Raw genomic sequence first — 16,007 nt, forward strand, 5'->3', positions numbered from 1 at the left:
CCCATTGAGGTTTCCGCCCCAACTCCACCCACTGAAGCACGGGGTGAAGGTCAGCATCCTGTTCCTGTTGGGCTCTCCATTCCGTTGCGTCGACAACCTGCACCGCATTGCAGGCTGGCCCCTCTTCACCATGCATGGGGTCCCGTTCCTCTCCGGCGCGGAGTTCCCCCTCCCGGGCCTCTCTCTTCTCACAGTACCGGCACCCATCGGGGACACAGGGGCGTCGGGACATGGCATCCGCGTTGCCGTGGCGAGCTCCTGCTCGGTACTCGACTTTGAAGGAATATGGCGCTAGTTCCTCCAGCCATCGCGCAATCTGCCCCTCTGGCTCCTTAAAAGACATTAACCACTGGAGGGCAGCGTGGTCGGTTCGAACAGTGAAAGGCAGGCCACACAGATAATACCTGAAGTGTCTTACTGCTCTGACTATAGCCAGAAGCTCCCTGCGTGTCACGCAGTAGCGTCTTTCGGCCTTGTTGAAGGTTCGGCTGGAGTACGCAACCACCCGTTCTCCATCTGGCCCCACCTGGCTCAATACTGCTCCGGTCCCGACATCGCTGGCATCCGTATCCAAAATAAACGGCAGGTTGGGGTCCGGAGGAGTGAGGATGGGTGACTCTGTCAGGGCCCTCTTAAGGCAGTTGAAAGCCTGCTCACAGTCTGGGGTCCAGGCAAAGTCACTGTCTTTCTGCTGTAGACGGAACAGGGGTGCAGCGATGCAGGAGAAGCCTCGCACAAATCGCCTGTAGTAGGACGCCAGTCCAATAAAGCTCTTGAGCTCTCTCAGGTTGGTGGGGTTTGGCCAATCCTTTACCGCTTGCACTTTCTCCTCCAGTGTGCTGATGCCTTCACCTCCAATCTTATGCCCCAAAAACTCTAGCTCCCTTCTCATGAAGCAACACTTATCTGGATGGAGCTTCAACCCTGCCGCAGCCATCTTCTGTAGAGTTCGGCGCAGGGATGCTAAGGCCACCTCAAAAGAGCTCCCATGTACCAGGATGTCATCCAAGTAGACCAAACACTCCTGCCGGGGGATGTCAGCCAACACCTTCTCCATCAACCGTTCGAACGTGGCAGGAGCGTTGCACAGGCCGAAGGGGAGGACTCGAAACTGCCACAGTCCTCTGCCAGTGCAGAACGCAGTCTTTGGTCTGGCTTCCGGGCTGAGGGGCACTTGCCAGTACCCGCTACGTAGGTCCAAGGAGGAGAACCAGGAGGAGCCAGAAACCAGGTCCAGGGACTCATCGATGCGGGGCAGCGGGTACGAGTCTTTCCTGGTCACACTGTTCAGCGGTCTGTAATCCACACAGAATCTCATTTTTGTACTCCTCTTTTTGTTTACCATCACAACCCCAGAGGCCCAGGGGCTGTCAGAGGGCTCGATGATGCCCGCCCTGAGCATCTCATCGATTGCACTGTCTGCAGCAGTCTGATGTGCCAGGGGAAGGCGGCGGGGCCGTGTTTTAATGGGCCGTGCATCCCCTGTATAAATGTCATGTTGTACCAAATGAGTCAGGCCCACTTCATCCTCAGTCAGTGCAAAAATGTCTTTAAACTCCAATAGCACCTGCCACAGTTCATCTTGCTGCCCATTGTCCAAGTTATGACAGCTACGCTTCCATACCTCTCTCACCACCGTTAGTCTTTCCTCGCCCCCACCCACGGGTTGTTGGTCCAGGGCAGGAGGGAGTATAACCCTTGGGGAGAGGGGGACAGGGGAGTGTGGAGCAGGGGGGGGCTCCTCTGTCAATCTGCGATTTTGCGGGTGTGGTCCAAGGCGCTTTGTGGGGTGCACCATTTTAACTGTGGGGCCCCCATGAAAGGCAAGTGTGTTCTTCCCCAGGTCCAGCACACATCGCTGGACGCGCAGGAAGTCCAGACCCAGTATGCAGGGGTCCTGTACTGCTGCAACCCACACCTTAAAGTCCACTGTCCGTCCTCCAGTCCATATAGTCACCACCCCCCTTCCAAGCATAGGAGCCAGCTCACCGGTCACTGTTCGTAGTTTCACCCCAGTAGGTTCCAACTGTATACCCGCTGGAACCATATCGGGTCTCACCAGTGTTGCGGTGGAACCAGTGTCGACCAGGGCCGTACATGGAGTCCCAGCAAGGGTGATGGGAACATGGCAAAAGTTTCCTGCATGGGTCCAACCCACCACCCTCACGGACTCCGCGCCGTCATCTGCTTCTGGGGGGGGTGGAGCCCCGCCCCCCCGGCTGTACAGTTGGGCTCCGGTCGTGGTTAAAGGTGCAGGATGGGACGCAGAGGGAAGGGCCTGCGTCGTCCCATTTACGCAGGCCCGGGGGCATTTCCCTGAATACCAGCATGTTTTGGGCACCGCACGCTGATATGGCCAGTCTGGCCACATGTCCAGCACACAGGGGGGCCCCGGCGAGCACGGACGTTACCACCTGTTGATTGCAGCGACACGGCTCGGATCATTTCAGTCAACTCCGCAGCCCAGGCTGGCTTTTCATTATTCGGGTCCTCTTGGGTCAGAGTTCGCACGACGGGCCCACTCTGATCACGGTCGCTCTCTGCAGCAGTCCCGACAGCCTCTCTCTCCATGGCCAGCTCAAGAGCTTCTTGTAGACTCCGGGGGTGTGCAAGTTGCGTTTGTATGCGTAGCTCTCTTGGTGTTATTGCCCTGATAAACTGGTCTCTGGCTAACTCAGTCTGCACATCCGCGGGCATGTGGGCGTATGCTTTCCTCGCCAGAGTCTCAATCTCGTTGGCTAGTGCTCTGAGCGGCTCACCTGGTCGCCTCTGCCTGCTTGTCAATTCTGTGCGCAGGATACCAGGTTGTGAGCACTGTCCAAACCGCCTCTGCAGGGCTCCAACCAAAGCCCCATAATCATGTCTTTCAGCCGGGCTAAGTAGTAGCAAACATGCTAGTGCATCTTCAGTGAGGCAAAGGGCTAATTGGAGTGCTTTAATGTCTGTAGACCAGGCTTCCGCCTGTGCTAGCAGTTCGAATTGCGCATGAAAGGCCTCCCAGTCCGCCTTACCGGAGTATTTCGGCGTTTTAACGTGTGGACGAATATACTGGGCGCCGCCATCTTTGTTTACGTCTGACGTCACGTCACGTTCGGCGCCTCTTCTCGCGTGATCGCGTTGCTCGGCGGGAAACGACACGGCATCCGCTGTCGGCTTACTGGCCATGCGTCCGGCCTCATGTTCCTCGGCCGGTTTAAGGCCGCTCTTCCGTCCCGATGCTCCGTCGTACTCACTGTCCATAGACTCCTGCTTGACTTTCGGTCGAGCGCCGGTCTCACTACCAGGCTCCATCTCTCTCGGCCGCCGCAGAGTTAGCAGTCTCCAGGCTAGCCGCGGTCTGAGCAGTCAGGCAGTCCGGTGGTTTTCTTCTTTTTACTTCTGACACCAAATGTAGCGTCCCGCAGGCCGTTGGAATGACCACGACGTTCTTGATAGCAAAGCCGCTTTATTGCTTCTAGAACCTGGTTACTGTAGGCCGTAACCACGCCAACACAGAACACAATCCCAAACGAACCTGGCTGCTCTCTCGCTCATTCACACACTCTTCCCTCTCCTCAGGCCGACGCACCCAGCACACCTGACCCGCCCCTATTCTCCACCCGCAGCCACTCACAATCCAACGGTGCATTCACTGAACAACAAAACAATCGGAACCATCAGAACATCATTAACAGACAATAAATTCACAACTATATTACAACTGCAGAATATTACAGTATTTTAGTACATCTAGAACTTGTATTTGTTTAACTTTCACTAAAATCATTTGTGTTGGACCTTTTTTCCACACGACTGTACATCTAACACTGTTGCCAACTCTGACTCTCATTGTTCCTGCATTAGGTAATTAAATGTTGGAAGGAGGCGATTACGTCTTAACTTTCTACAAAACTACCAGGATTACACTTCTTCCATCTGTTCTCCAGACTGAGGCAAGAGGAAAGAAAAGAAGAATTTGAAATGTGCCATGTTTCATGGAAATTAATGGGCAAAACAAGGAATTTATGTTTTTGTGAGTTTCAAATGCATCAAATCAATTTTAATGTCGCAATTGTAATCAAACAAAGGTAAACTGTGTGTGAAAAGGTTCCTGACGTCTCAGCTAAAAATCCCGGATAAAAACTTGTAAAAGGACAAATTACGCGCTTTAACTGAGCAAAACGGGGGTGAGCCAGACAAACTAGTAGACAAACTAGTAGAAGTACCAGCTCGTGGAGGTGTCCCACTCACCCTCCAGTCTCGGCTCCGGAATCCACGCAGTCATCCTCCGCAGAGCTTTTCTCCATCTCAGCGCCGCTGCTGCGCAACTGTTTGCGGCATCGTCATTATAAAGTCCCACTTCAGCTGGAGGCAAAGCGCGTCCAGCCGCACGGCGAGGAAATAATAACGGAGAGAAGCGGCGTGGACCCGCCCCACGCTGGGGGGGGGGGAGAGATAGATAGATAGAGAGAGAGAGAGAGAGAGAGAGAGAAACTTGCTGCTCCGGGTCAGTTGCGCACTGCCTTGCTGCCTTCAGGGACTTTAGGATATTTGAACACTTGAAGGGAGAGAGTCCGAAAACAAAATTAGCCAAAGCGTTCAATCAGCTTTCAAGTGATCAGTGCACTTTATGGGTGCACAGATTATATTCCCACATCACAAAAATGGCTGCAAACAAATGCACCAAAATTCACGAAATATAACAAAATTGCACAAACATTGAAACTTGGGCGTCACAAATCACAAATTGAATAACCCAAAAAGGGTGAAAATAAAGAATATAAAACAATCAGTTTTAAAGTATTATTTTTGAATATTACTTGCAATTTAAGTTATTTTGATCATTTCATTTCACCCAGAGTTAAGTTCAATTTACACAATTGAATCTTCCTCAACTTTAAAAGTTGCTATTGAGTATAACCACCTTTCACATTAATATTCAAAACGTTCTTTCTTCTGCATTTTTGTAGCCAGTAAGTTCTTTCCTTAAAGAGACCAAATTCTGGTGCAAATCTGCACTTGTATGTCTTTATATATACTTTGTTTGACAAAAATGTGTCTGACAGACAAAAATGTGGTTTGAATGTTGATATTTTATACAAGAAAATTCAACAAAATACCTGCCATTGACTCTGAATGTGGTTGAAAAATAACTAATACTTCAGTAACAGTACTGTGGTGAGGTTCCTGGCTGGTGAGGCACCGACTCCTCTGGACTCAGATTTAATGGTAAGAAGTGAAAAGAGCTTCTTATTTCACTCTTCATCCAACATCATCAACTGGTAATGCTTCATATCATCAACATTCCTCTTTCAGTCACACTGACAACAACACAAACATAAACACAGGAACATGTTTGTCCTACAAAGAAAGTTTATTTTATAGAGATGATAGAGCACCTTCTTGTGTCCAAGCTATTCATATTTACTGTAAACTAATTAAAGTATAGAGATGTGTGCAGCACTCATTTAATTTTGACCTTCAGTAAAAATTCCTGTTATTTTTCAAACTTCAAACTTTCAAAAGTTCTGGTGTTTTAATCAATTTTAATAAAGGTTGTCTATCAAAATGTTGAGAAAGAAAATATTGTTTTAGGCCAAAAGTCTAGTTATCACATACTTGAATTGTTTCTACTTACTCCTATCTTATTATTAAAATGCAATTCAGCTCAAAAGCACCTGTCGGTTCAGGTGCGCCCCCTGGAGGTGAGGCAGGGTCCTGCATGTATCACCTGCTGACTTTTCTCTGCACTTCAGCAGGACGATCAACAACCGATTCTCTCACACATACATTGAAGACGTTACACAGAGGCACTGCCTCACCTGCCATTCATTAAGTATATTCGATTCTCGTCCAGACATATAATTAGGTCACATAAAACGTAATTTTTAAAAAAAATCTTAGTATTGAACTTAGAACTACAACAATCTTCAAAAGCTATTTTACGTGTTTGTTTATTTGTTTGTTTCTCCTTAATTAAGTACGGCTTATCTGGTCATAAGAAGCTTAGTGAGACTCGAGTGCCAAGCAGAAAAACTGAAAACATCTATCAGCAATGTTATCTCTAATAACTGTGGTGTGCATTCAGGGGCAGCAGCGCGAGCACTGCTCGTCCTGTCAAAAAGGATTTTTCTTTCTTTTTTAATAGTTAAAAAGTGATTCTGAAATCTCTGCCTGGAATCAATTAGTGACTTTAGAAGCTTTATCCAGAAGACGACTGGTGCTGTGATGCATTTAGAGGACATAGGAGATTTGAACTCCACAAAATGTTTCTCGTGCTGATCTGGGTGTGATCATTGAAATGAGCTTGACTGATTGGCCCATGGGGAGGTGGCGATGACACTGTTATTATCTGCTACTCTGGAGTGATGGCGGAAAATTTAACAGCAAGATCAGATGATAGAATGGCAGACCTGCTTTAGGGACTTTTTTCAATTGTGAGTAGAGGAAGACCGATACCAACAAAGGCTTTGTGTAGCATTTTACAGCAGAATGGATTTAATCTACAAGTGACGGTGAGTGCTAGTTATTATTATTTTTTTTTACTTTCTCTGGATTAGATTGGCACCGCCGTTGGCATTTGGTGCAGTTTTTTGATTGTAAAGTGGTGTTTCCCATACAATCGTGCACACAGACAGACAAGCAGGCATGCATGACCCCCCCCCCAGGGTGACAACTAACCCCCCAATCCTAACCCCCCCCCCCCCCCCCCCCCCCCCCCCCCCAGACGACAGATATTAGTGACACAACTTGAAACCCCTAGACACATGTCGATGACACATCGGGAACCTCCCTAATGGGCCCCCACTACGATCCTGCATCAACACATCGAAAAAATGAAGTGTACAAATCTCTCAGGGCACATGAAATAAAACGAAAAGAAACACAAGAAGAGGGATTCATTCACCATGATTCTTGGGTCGCGAGAACCCATAGTCCTTCTTGCCTCGGGCCCCCAGGGGGTGGGTGTTGTTTTAACTGCTGCCTCTGACTGAAACACCACAGCGACTGTCTAATAATACTTTTTGAACAAGTATTAACAAAATCTAAATTGTTTATCTTTTGATATTGCTTTTTTTCGAGCAGTGCCTGAACATAACATAGGTAAGTGTGCTGCTTTGGCTCCATCAACAGAGGAAATGAAGAAATGCAACAAACCCTTGTATGTTAGAGGGTCAGATTTCTGTCCTGAGTCCTTATAACAGCTTGTTACTGAGACCAAAACAGTGCAACGGCTTACACACTAAGCTTGGGAATACAAATAAACCCCGCACAGCAACACACGCCAGGATTACCTCAATTCAAAACACAGAGACCAATTTAATCACATAAATAACCATAAACGCAGGTTCATGTTTTTGGACATTTGGACGTTTTGGAGGAGAAAACATGCAGAGACAGAACATGTAAACCATATAGAATTGCCGTAAACACACCTGGTCAGTGTAACCTGTTAAAGCAATACCATGGTATAGCTCACGCCCTGTGATGGACTGGAGACCTGTCCAGGGTGAACCCTGCCCTCACCCTCAGTGAGCTGGGATCGGATCCAGCGTGATCATGGACGGCCTATGTGAGTTGGAAGATGGATAGATGGATGGATGGATGGGTGATTGATTGACAGCTGCTTTAACCACAACTTTTAGAAGTATATCTTTAAAATCATAGGGTTAAGCAAATTTACACTGAACCAATAAAAAAAATCTTTGGTCTTAGCTTTGGTACAAAAGATCTAGTTAATATGTGTTGACCTACAAAGACATTAAGATTCTAAGTTTCAGGATTAATTTTATGGAAGCGAACGTGGCTCAAAAGTCTATTTGAAATGTATTAACAGAAATAATTTCAGATTATGTATTTTTTGAGAAATACAAATGAATGATCAATCATCCAAACTGGGAAAACGTGGGACTATGTGAAAAATATTTACTTTGAGGATTTAATTATTTTGCAATTCTTCACAGAGTATGAATTTATTGACATATTTATTTACAGAAAATAATTAATTTATAGATTCATTTGGATTTTTATAAAGGATATATACTTTACAGACGATCGGAGGTTTTTTTTTAGGAATTATTCGCCACCAACAATAATTGGTTTCCAGTTATGATGATAATTTAAATCGTAACATTTTAATAGATATTAAATATTATTGACGTCGGCGTCCGAGTGATGACGTGACAGTGACGACATCTGCGTGCGCCTCCAATTGACGGAAGAACCTGTGCACGTTGATGCTTGAGTGAATTAGCCGCAAACTTTAGTTTGTTACTCCTCAGAAATGTCGGTCACCGAGATGTTCAGCTACATCCAGGGCTTCCTGAGCGCCGACCAGGACATCCGAGAGGTACGAGCCCTGAGTCCGCCCCGCGGCTGCACCGCGCCGGGCAACATTAGCTCCCACAGACAGCTAGCACAGCAGCTAACGCTACGTTTTGTCTCCATAAACTGCAGATTATTTCACTACAAAAGCCGTTTTAGCTGATAATAACATCCAGCAATTACCACGAGCCTTATTTCATTCTCTTCAGATTGATAGAAATGCAGTTCAGTTGTGTTTTCCACATTTATACCAACATGCAATCGTGTCTCTTTCTGTACTTGATGCATGCTTTGTGACACATCTTTATCAGACTTTCTATTACTTCACTAAGAAGTAAAATATAATTTAAGAACTTCAAGGCCAATTGAAATTAAATATGACCTCACAGAATCTGGCTTGTATGTCTGGCCTGTGTTGTTTTCAGTCTTTTAATTTAAATGACTAAAACCTATTTATTTAATGTCGCAGTCTCATTATCTGAAGCTCGTCCTGGTCCAGGACAGTTTACACTCCATTAATGAACTGCAATCGTGACAATCCGCTTGAATTCTGAACCTTATACTGTTTTGTTTACATATTTATTTGCAGGATATCCGTAAGGTGGTTCAGCTGCTGGAGCAGACAGCCAGGGAAATACTTACAGTTCTTCAGAGCGTGCACCAGCCGTCTGGATTCAAAGAAAGTGAGTGTTTTGCCTCAACGCCAGCTCTCTTGGTTTGTTTACTTTCTCACCATGAACATCGTCCTTCTCTCTTCAGTTCCTGGTAAATGTGCGAAGGCGCGGGAGCTGTTCTGCACAGTCAGGACTCACATTACAGATCTCAAGACCAAATTTCCGGTGGAACAGTATTATAGGTAAGAATGCAGTCTTTCCGTCGGTATCACCTTCATAGCCAACAAGCATCGTTTTGCCAAAGAATTAATCTATAAAACACTAATTTCCTCTCTGTGTGTGCACAGTTTCGATGGTTTCAAAGGGTTAGGAATGACAAAAATATAATCTGATATTACAGAGCGTATTAACTCTTTCATTCTACTTCTTAGGGGATTTCTGTCTCATATTACACTTTATCTGGTTCTTTGATAATCACTTCGGATCACACTTTTGTTTTGTTTTTTTGAAGGCTAGAGTTCATGGTTTATACAGAATAGCAAATATCTTCTATCATCCTTCACCTGCTTTACATATTAAGGAAATATATGATGAAGCGTAAATACTCTTGGTTAAATGTCGTGTTTTATCTGATTTCTCTTCAGGTTTCATGAACATTGGAGGTTCGTCCTGCAGCGCCTGGCCTTTTTAGCAGCTTTTGTGGTTTACCTGGAGAGTGAAGCTCTGGTGACTCGTGAAGAGGTGGCTCAGATACTCGGGAGTACGTGTTGGCTTACATTTTCATTATTAAAGCCTTTTTCTCTTTTTTCTTTTAATGGCGGCCTAACTCTGCTTGTTTGTGATGCAGTTGAGGTGGTGCGAGAGAAAGGCTTCCACCTGGATGTGGAGGACTACCTGGCAGGTGTGCTGATCATGGCCAGTGAACTGGTGAGTCCCGCAGTAGAGAATATGTGATATGTAGGATCCAGATGAAATGCAGCATCAGTAAGGTCCTTTGTTTCCCGTAGTCTCGGCTGGCGGTGAACAGCGTCACGGCGGGAGACTACAACCGGCCGCTGCGCATCTCCAACTTCATCAACGAGCTGGACTCGGGCTTCCGCCTGCTCAACCTGAAGAACGACCCGCTGAGGAAGCGCTACGACGGCCTCAAGTACGACGTGAAGAAGATCGAGGAGGTGGTGTACGACCTGTCCATCCGCGGCCTGGCCAAGGAGCCGGAGTCTGAAGGGGAGAAGTAGGAGGAGGAGGAGGAGGAGGAGGAGGAGGAGGAAGAGCATCACGCTGGCAGCTCTGAGCTCGGACCCGAACCCCGCCTGCAAGGAAAGACCCCGGGATCAGCCTGAGGCTCCAGCTCTCTCTGATCCTTAAGATCCACGGTTCCATTTGTTTGCTGGTTTTTCTAAATGTTCTCGCCGTCTTTCGATGGTTTTGCAACTTTTTTTAATTATGGGATGTCCCTCTGTTGATGTGTTCAAGAGGACAGATTGTGCAGAGTTCCAGTATTGTTTTGTTTTTTTTCACAAATGTAAAGATGTGTTTGTTGTTGACCAGATATTTCACTGCTGGTGTTTCTTTTTGTAAATGATGCATCCAAACTTCTCCAAGGGCCTCATTTTGAAGAAAAGGCAGGCAATTAAATCCAGAATCCACTTTTATAAATGTCAGCAAAGTCCAATCACATTTCTTAAATGAGGCTGGAGGAGAGAGCCAAAGAAATGACGAAGATGCACTTCACTTCACTTCACTTCACGTAAAGCTGCTGTGACGAGTTAAATTCTAGGTTTTCCAGCAGCGATGAACCCATACAGAAAAGTGCCAATTCATGTCTGCTGAGCCATTTTGTGTTTTGGTTGTTGGCTGGTGAGAGAAGTAGAAGTATTGCATGTTAAATGTTTGTTCTTTTTTTCACTTAGATGTGTCTGGAAGATGTAGTTTTTTGCTGAACAGATATTTGCTTGTGATTGTTGCAGTGAAGCTGTATTTTCAAAGAAAAAAAGATTTGACCTTCACCTCTGTCTTGTGTTTTTCATTCTAAGTTTTTATTTGTTTCCTGTCAGGACGGAATGTGGCCTGGATTCATACATGGCTGGAGTGCTTTTCCATTCTACAGCCTTAAAATCAAACTACATCCATTAAATCTATTATGAAGAGCGTTAGTCCTGTGAGGGGAAGCTGAGGCTCCTCAGAAAAAACATGCACAAGTTGATGTCAGTAATTGTTTACTTTGTATGGCTTAAACCAGGGGCATCAAGCATTTTAGTTAAGGTCAGATTCAGCTGAAGTGCATCCATACATTTAAATGTACGGTTTTTGTTGTGGTGCAGATTCTACATGATTATGCTTATATTTTCACAAATCCGAAGTATTACTACAGAAAATAACTACAATCACAACACAAAGCCAATAATGCATTGTGATGCATGTTTTTGCAAATTCTGTTGTCTTAGAAAATACTATTCACTTGGTGGATAGTTTGGATTGGAGCTTCTTGGTTTTGGAGCATGAGCCTGATGTTGGACATTCCTGGTCTCCATGCTCATTGATCTCTTGATCTGTGCCAAAAATCAAAAACAACCGGAGTGTCTGCACTCTAAATTATCTTCTTTCCTCCTGTGCAATATCATGATTAACTCCTGGTATATTTGATGGTTATTCTCAATTCTTCATCCAGTAGAGATATTGATGCTGTGTCTGCAACCAGTGTAGGATCTTGATGAGGACGTTGATGAGAAGTCGTGCCTCAGGTGTACACTAGGTGGCAGCATTGAGCCGCTGTAGCACTGTCCCCAGACTGCTTAAGGTTTATGCTCCTTTCCAGTATTTGGGTCAAATAGTCCTCACATCAGGTCACTTAAAACTCGTTCGTATCTCCAATCAAATGTATTTGCATTATGGGGGAATTTGTATGAAGTTGTTTATCACATACCGTGTCGTGACAAAATAGCTTCAGCCACTGTTGTTATTTATTCCTCCTGATCAGAGGTGGAAATGTATGATCAAAGCTCTTCCTGCTCCAACAAAGGAATCTCCTGAAGCGCTGCATGCAGGGAGGTGGGATGAGTCTGTTTGAGTGACTCAATACACCATCTTGTGGTGCAAGATTGTAATGCAACACTAAAAAGGCTGCGGAAAGCTGGATAACTACGGGAGTTAACTTTGGTAAGTGAACCAGCAGCCCATCAGGGAAATTCCTTCAAAAAGACACTGTGACCATTTATATTCAACATTTACATTTATTGTTGCATACTGTACTTTCTATAGATGTTGAAAAAGTTCACATTATTCAAACATTTTGCCAAATTTTTACACTGAAAAATCACAACAGTCAAGCGTGTTTAAAATCTTTTATTATATTTCACAATATATTACATTGGGGAAATAATACATTGGGTCTTTCAAATGCAAATGAGGAAAATAAACTAAAATCAAATGCAACTCAGCAGTTTGTTTTTTTTGTTTTTTTAATAGGTTGAAATGGTCATTCTGAAACCAGAGTATTGATGTGGATTTGAGCAGCTCTGCCCTCCAAAACACAGTGATTCCCTTTGATTGATTGATTTTGTTTTTCTTCAAGTGCTACTTCGTAAGAAAACAGAACAGCATTGGTCTTAAATAGTGGTTTTGGTTTTAATGGCTGGAATCAGCTGCATTCAAACCTCCAAATAAACAGCACTGTGTAACATAGAATAGTATCATAAAGTGCATGAAGCAAATTAAAGCCTTCATAAATAAAGAAAAAACAACACGCCAGTGAAAACACAGTGACAGAGAGAAGAATGGGTGGTCAGCAGTCAGAGGAGTAATTATATTGCCTGTAAATTGGTTTTGGATCAAGTGTAGAAAGAACAAGCTCGTATTTCAGAGAGTGATGCTACCGCCACAGATTGCAAACGTTTCACTCAGTTTTACCATAACAGTAATCAAGTACCAAGGCACAACAGCTCAGCGCTAAGTCACACGAGAACACAGTCCAAACCGTGTCACAAGGAGATGGTGGGGACGTTGGGTTTTTTGAGGCAAGTTCGTCAAGTGAGCAGAGTTTTTCAACCTTTCCAAACTTCTCCAGGTCCAGAAGTCCTGGTGTTTGATCGTTACTGTCGTCTCTGAGCAGTCTTCTGGTTTAAACGGGTTTTATTCCTTCTCTTGATGCTACAGTATATAGTAGACCCTCTCCACCAGGACCTTGGTTGATCCTTTGAGACTCACTGTGTTGATAGATGCTCGGATCTACTCCTCTAGAAGTCACTGTAATCCTCACATTAGTGTATTGTTCCTCATTCTAATATAAGTAAAGGGTGAATGTGGCTCTTGGGGGGGTGATGATGTCCGAAATGAAACGTTAAGCTGCGTTTGCACATCGGCACGGTGAGTTACCAATATCATTTGGTAACTTTGGAAGATTCATCACCCATCATTCCTGCCACATTCCTGACATTCTTTATGTGTCGTAATGCAGCTGAATAAGGTTCTTGCATGGCCGGATCGGTGCAGACCTTTCCTGATATCGGTGGAGTTTTGGCTGCCAAAAAAAATCTTCCAAGAATAACAAGAGTTGCATTAAGTGCACAACTGAGCGTGTCAATTAGTTGTGATGCGTGATGCTGCATAATAGAGCGTGGCGGCACTCGCTCTGCCACATCCTCCTCCTGTCCTACGCAGTGCTCCCCTTCACCGATTGAGCCCTGGGCGGCTGCCCATGTCGCTCATGGTAAAACCCACCAGTGTATAATACCAAATACTCCCAATACGCCACATTACTGGCAGACTGGTGAGAGAAAGTGACGATGCATCAGCGCTCAACACGGCGGAACAATAATGCTGACTGTGCGTATTGATCCGCCACGTTTCCTGCAAAAAGGTGGCAACTGTCGGTGACGGCGTGACGCCTCGAACCTGAATCATATAACTCGGCTCAAAATCCCGGTCCACAGTCAGGAACTGAGATTCGTGCCGTTCCTGTCCTTGTTATGTGTAAACGCACATTTAGAGAAGCGAGTAATCAGAAGTTTGCTGGTTTTAATCCCCTCCTGAAAAACCTGCCTCTCTAGAGGAGTTTAATATGAATAGGAATGTTTAAAAACTTTTTCATTTGTTTATTATTATTAATACAAATACTGTTTCACTAAATGTTTAATGTTTAATAAATATTAAATAAATGATATGGGGATATGACCAATCACAGCAATTATTATTAAGATGAAAGACTTTAGTGGTCATAACATTATGGCTCATTTCATATACAGCATGGAAATGATATGTCAATTGACACAAATCAACATTTTAATTTAACAATTTAATATATTAAGTAACAGAAAATATCAGAAAACGTTTGTGATATCTGTTTCTTTAAAAAATACATACAAAATTAAAACGATTATGGAATTATGTGCAATTCTAAACAGAGAAGGGAAAAGTTGCCTTTATCTTGGTGCTTGTTTGGTTGGTTTTTTTTTTACAAATTGTATGTACTAATTAAAATAACGGTTTGTTGTTTAGTTATCATGTAGAGAACGTAAAGATATGACACATTTGATGAAAGGTAGCTAAGAGACTTTAAGTAATATATGTTTGTCTATTTGAGTTCTAAGTTAATGATTGTTTTGTGTCAGATCCACTTGACAATAAGATGCTTCTTGTCAATAATTTTAAACTCACGCTGCACTCAGAAATGAGTGTTTGGGTGTTGAAGAATTTTTCAGGATTCATTACAATCAGATGGAAAACTCAAAAATTATCACTTGTAGTTTAAATATGAAGGGGTATTTTGTTTGTTTGTTTTTACATACCCTTAAATCTCGATTAAAAAAAGTGTTCAGTAAAATTCCACCAACTTCAATCCAGAAGTTGCCCTGTGTTCCTTCACACGATGAATAAGGGACACGGGCCTGTGAGCCTGCTCACAGACAATCCAGCCTCAGAGTGGAACAAAATGACTTGACTTGAAAAACGTCCCGGTTGGTGATGTACTGAGGAGCCCTGGCTCTGGGAACGTGACACGGACATTCTTCACTCCTGTCTCGCAGTTAGTGAGCCAAATCAAGCAAATATGAAAAGACGTCCGGCTGGACGAGGTTGAAAAACTCTGCTCTCGACACAGTGAGGGAGCCTGTAGTGTTTAACAGGAAGCAGACTGGACTTTTCACAAATTGCTTTCATGGCACTGAGATGAGCTCAGATCCGATGACGGACTCTTCCCCTGTGCTTGGGGAAGGAAAGACGGACCGACACAATGGGACTGGACACAGTGCTCTCTGAAGCCGAAGGAAAGTGAAAATGCATATCGAGGAGCTACGTATCGTTTGAAACTGGTAAAGGTTATTGCTGTCACGTGAATTCCTGTTTTGTTTTAAACACAGTAACCCTGCTTTATGAATACAGGTCACTTTGCACCAAGGTCACTTCAAACCTGCTGTTTGGACTCATTTTATACTTTTAATATGATGAAATGATGAAATCTTACCTTTACTACTTTCCTTCTATCTCATTCTTAAAGTAGCACATCATTTTTTTTTAAAGGACAGTGACAACCACATCTCTTATCAGGCCATAGCTATAACTGATGTTTTAGATGTTTTATCAGAATATTTAAATCAACTAATTTATAGAACTTTTGTCTTTCCAACCGATCTCTTCAATTGAAGATTCGGTCAATAAACAGGAAGCCTCCTCGTGTCACTGTCCTTTGTGTTTGTTGTTAATTCAGATACAATACCAGTTTCACAGCAGTATGAAATGACAGGATCTGAATTGACCCTGCTTAGAAAACTGCATCTGTGGCAGTGAAAGTTGCTCAGCCGCCAGCAGGGGGCGACACACCGACAGGAAACAGCTGTGACCACAAACATAAACCATTGAACAAACCCTTTCCATGCTGAAAAACATGTTTTTAGCCCCCGCTGTCTTGTATATTAAAAAAAAAGAGTCATTACAATTGTTCTTTTTGCAGTCATGCTTTTCAACAGTCTTTACAATCAAGGCTGACGAACACAGCCCAGGTTTTTTTGGTCGTCCAAGAATCGGATGTTTATTTTCTCACGGCATGAAATTAAATGTCCGTACATAATGTGATGACGGTATGGTGCACTTATA

General features: G+C 44.1%; 2 protein-coding genes across 2 annotated transcripts in view; one reads left to right on the plus strand and one right to left on the minus strand.

The window, feature by feature from the left end:
* The window catches only part of fam124a (family with sequence similarity 124 member A), a 37,234-nt gene extending 32,922 nt beyond the window's left edge, over positions 1–4,312 (minus strand). The window contains exon 1 of the mRNA XM_080498655.1: positions 4,231–4,312. Coding sequence (XP_080354781.1) covers positions 4,231–4,286 — 56 coding nt within the window. The 5' untranslated portion in view covers positions 4,287–4,312. The remainder of the gene's footprint in view (positions 1–4,230) is intronic.
* Positions 4,313–8,190: 3,878 nt separating this feature from the next.
* On the plus strand, positions 8,191–10,927 carry tsn (translin). Its single transcript, XM_080497787.1, has 6 exons — positions 8,191–8,329; positions 8,894–8,987; positions 9,064–9,160; positions 9,563–9,678; positions 9,766–9,845; positions 9,926–10,927. Exons 1-6 carry the CDS (start codon positions 8,264–8,266, stop codon positions 10,154–10,156), a joined length of 684 nt encoding a protein of 227 aa, XP_080353913.1. The 5' UTR covers positions 8,191–8,263; the 3' UTR covers positions 10,157–10,927.
* Positions 10,928–16,007: the final 5,080 nt, after the last annotated feature.

Source organism: Blennius ocellaris, assembly GCF_963422515.1.
Source record: "Blennius ocellaris genome assembly, chromosome: 6".
NCBI lineage: Eukaryota > Metazoa > Chordata > Actinopteri > Blenniiformes > Blenniidae > Blennius > Blennius ocellaris.

Excerpts from the sequence above, each read along its gene's own strand:
- tsn (XM_080497787.1), top strand. The coding sequence starts at position 8,264 with ATGTCGGTCACCGAGATGTTCAGCTACATCCAGGGCTTCCTGAGCGCC. Across the intron at positions 8,330-8,893 it reads CCGACCAGGACATCCGAGAG|GATATCCGTAAGGTGGTTCA; the intron begins GTACGAGCCCTG and ends ATTTATTTGCAG. Across the intron at positions 8,988-9,063 it reads GCCGTCTGGATTCAAAGAAA|TTCCTGGTAAATGTGCGAAG; the intron begins GTGAGTGTTTTG and ends TTCTCTCTTCAG.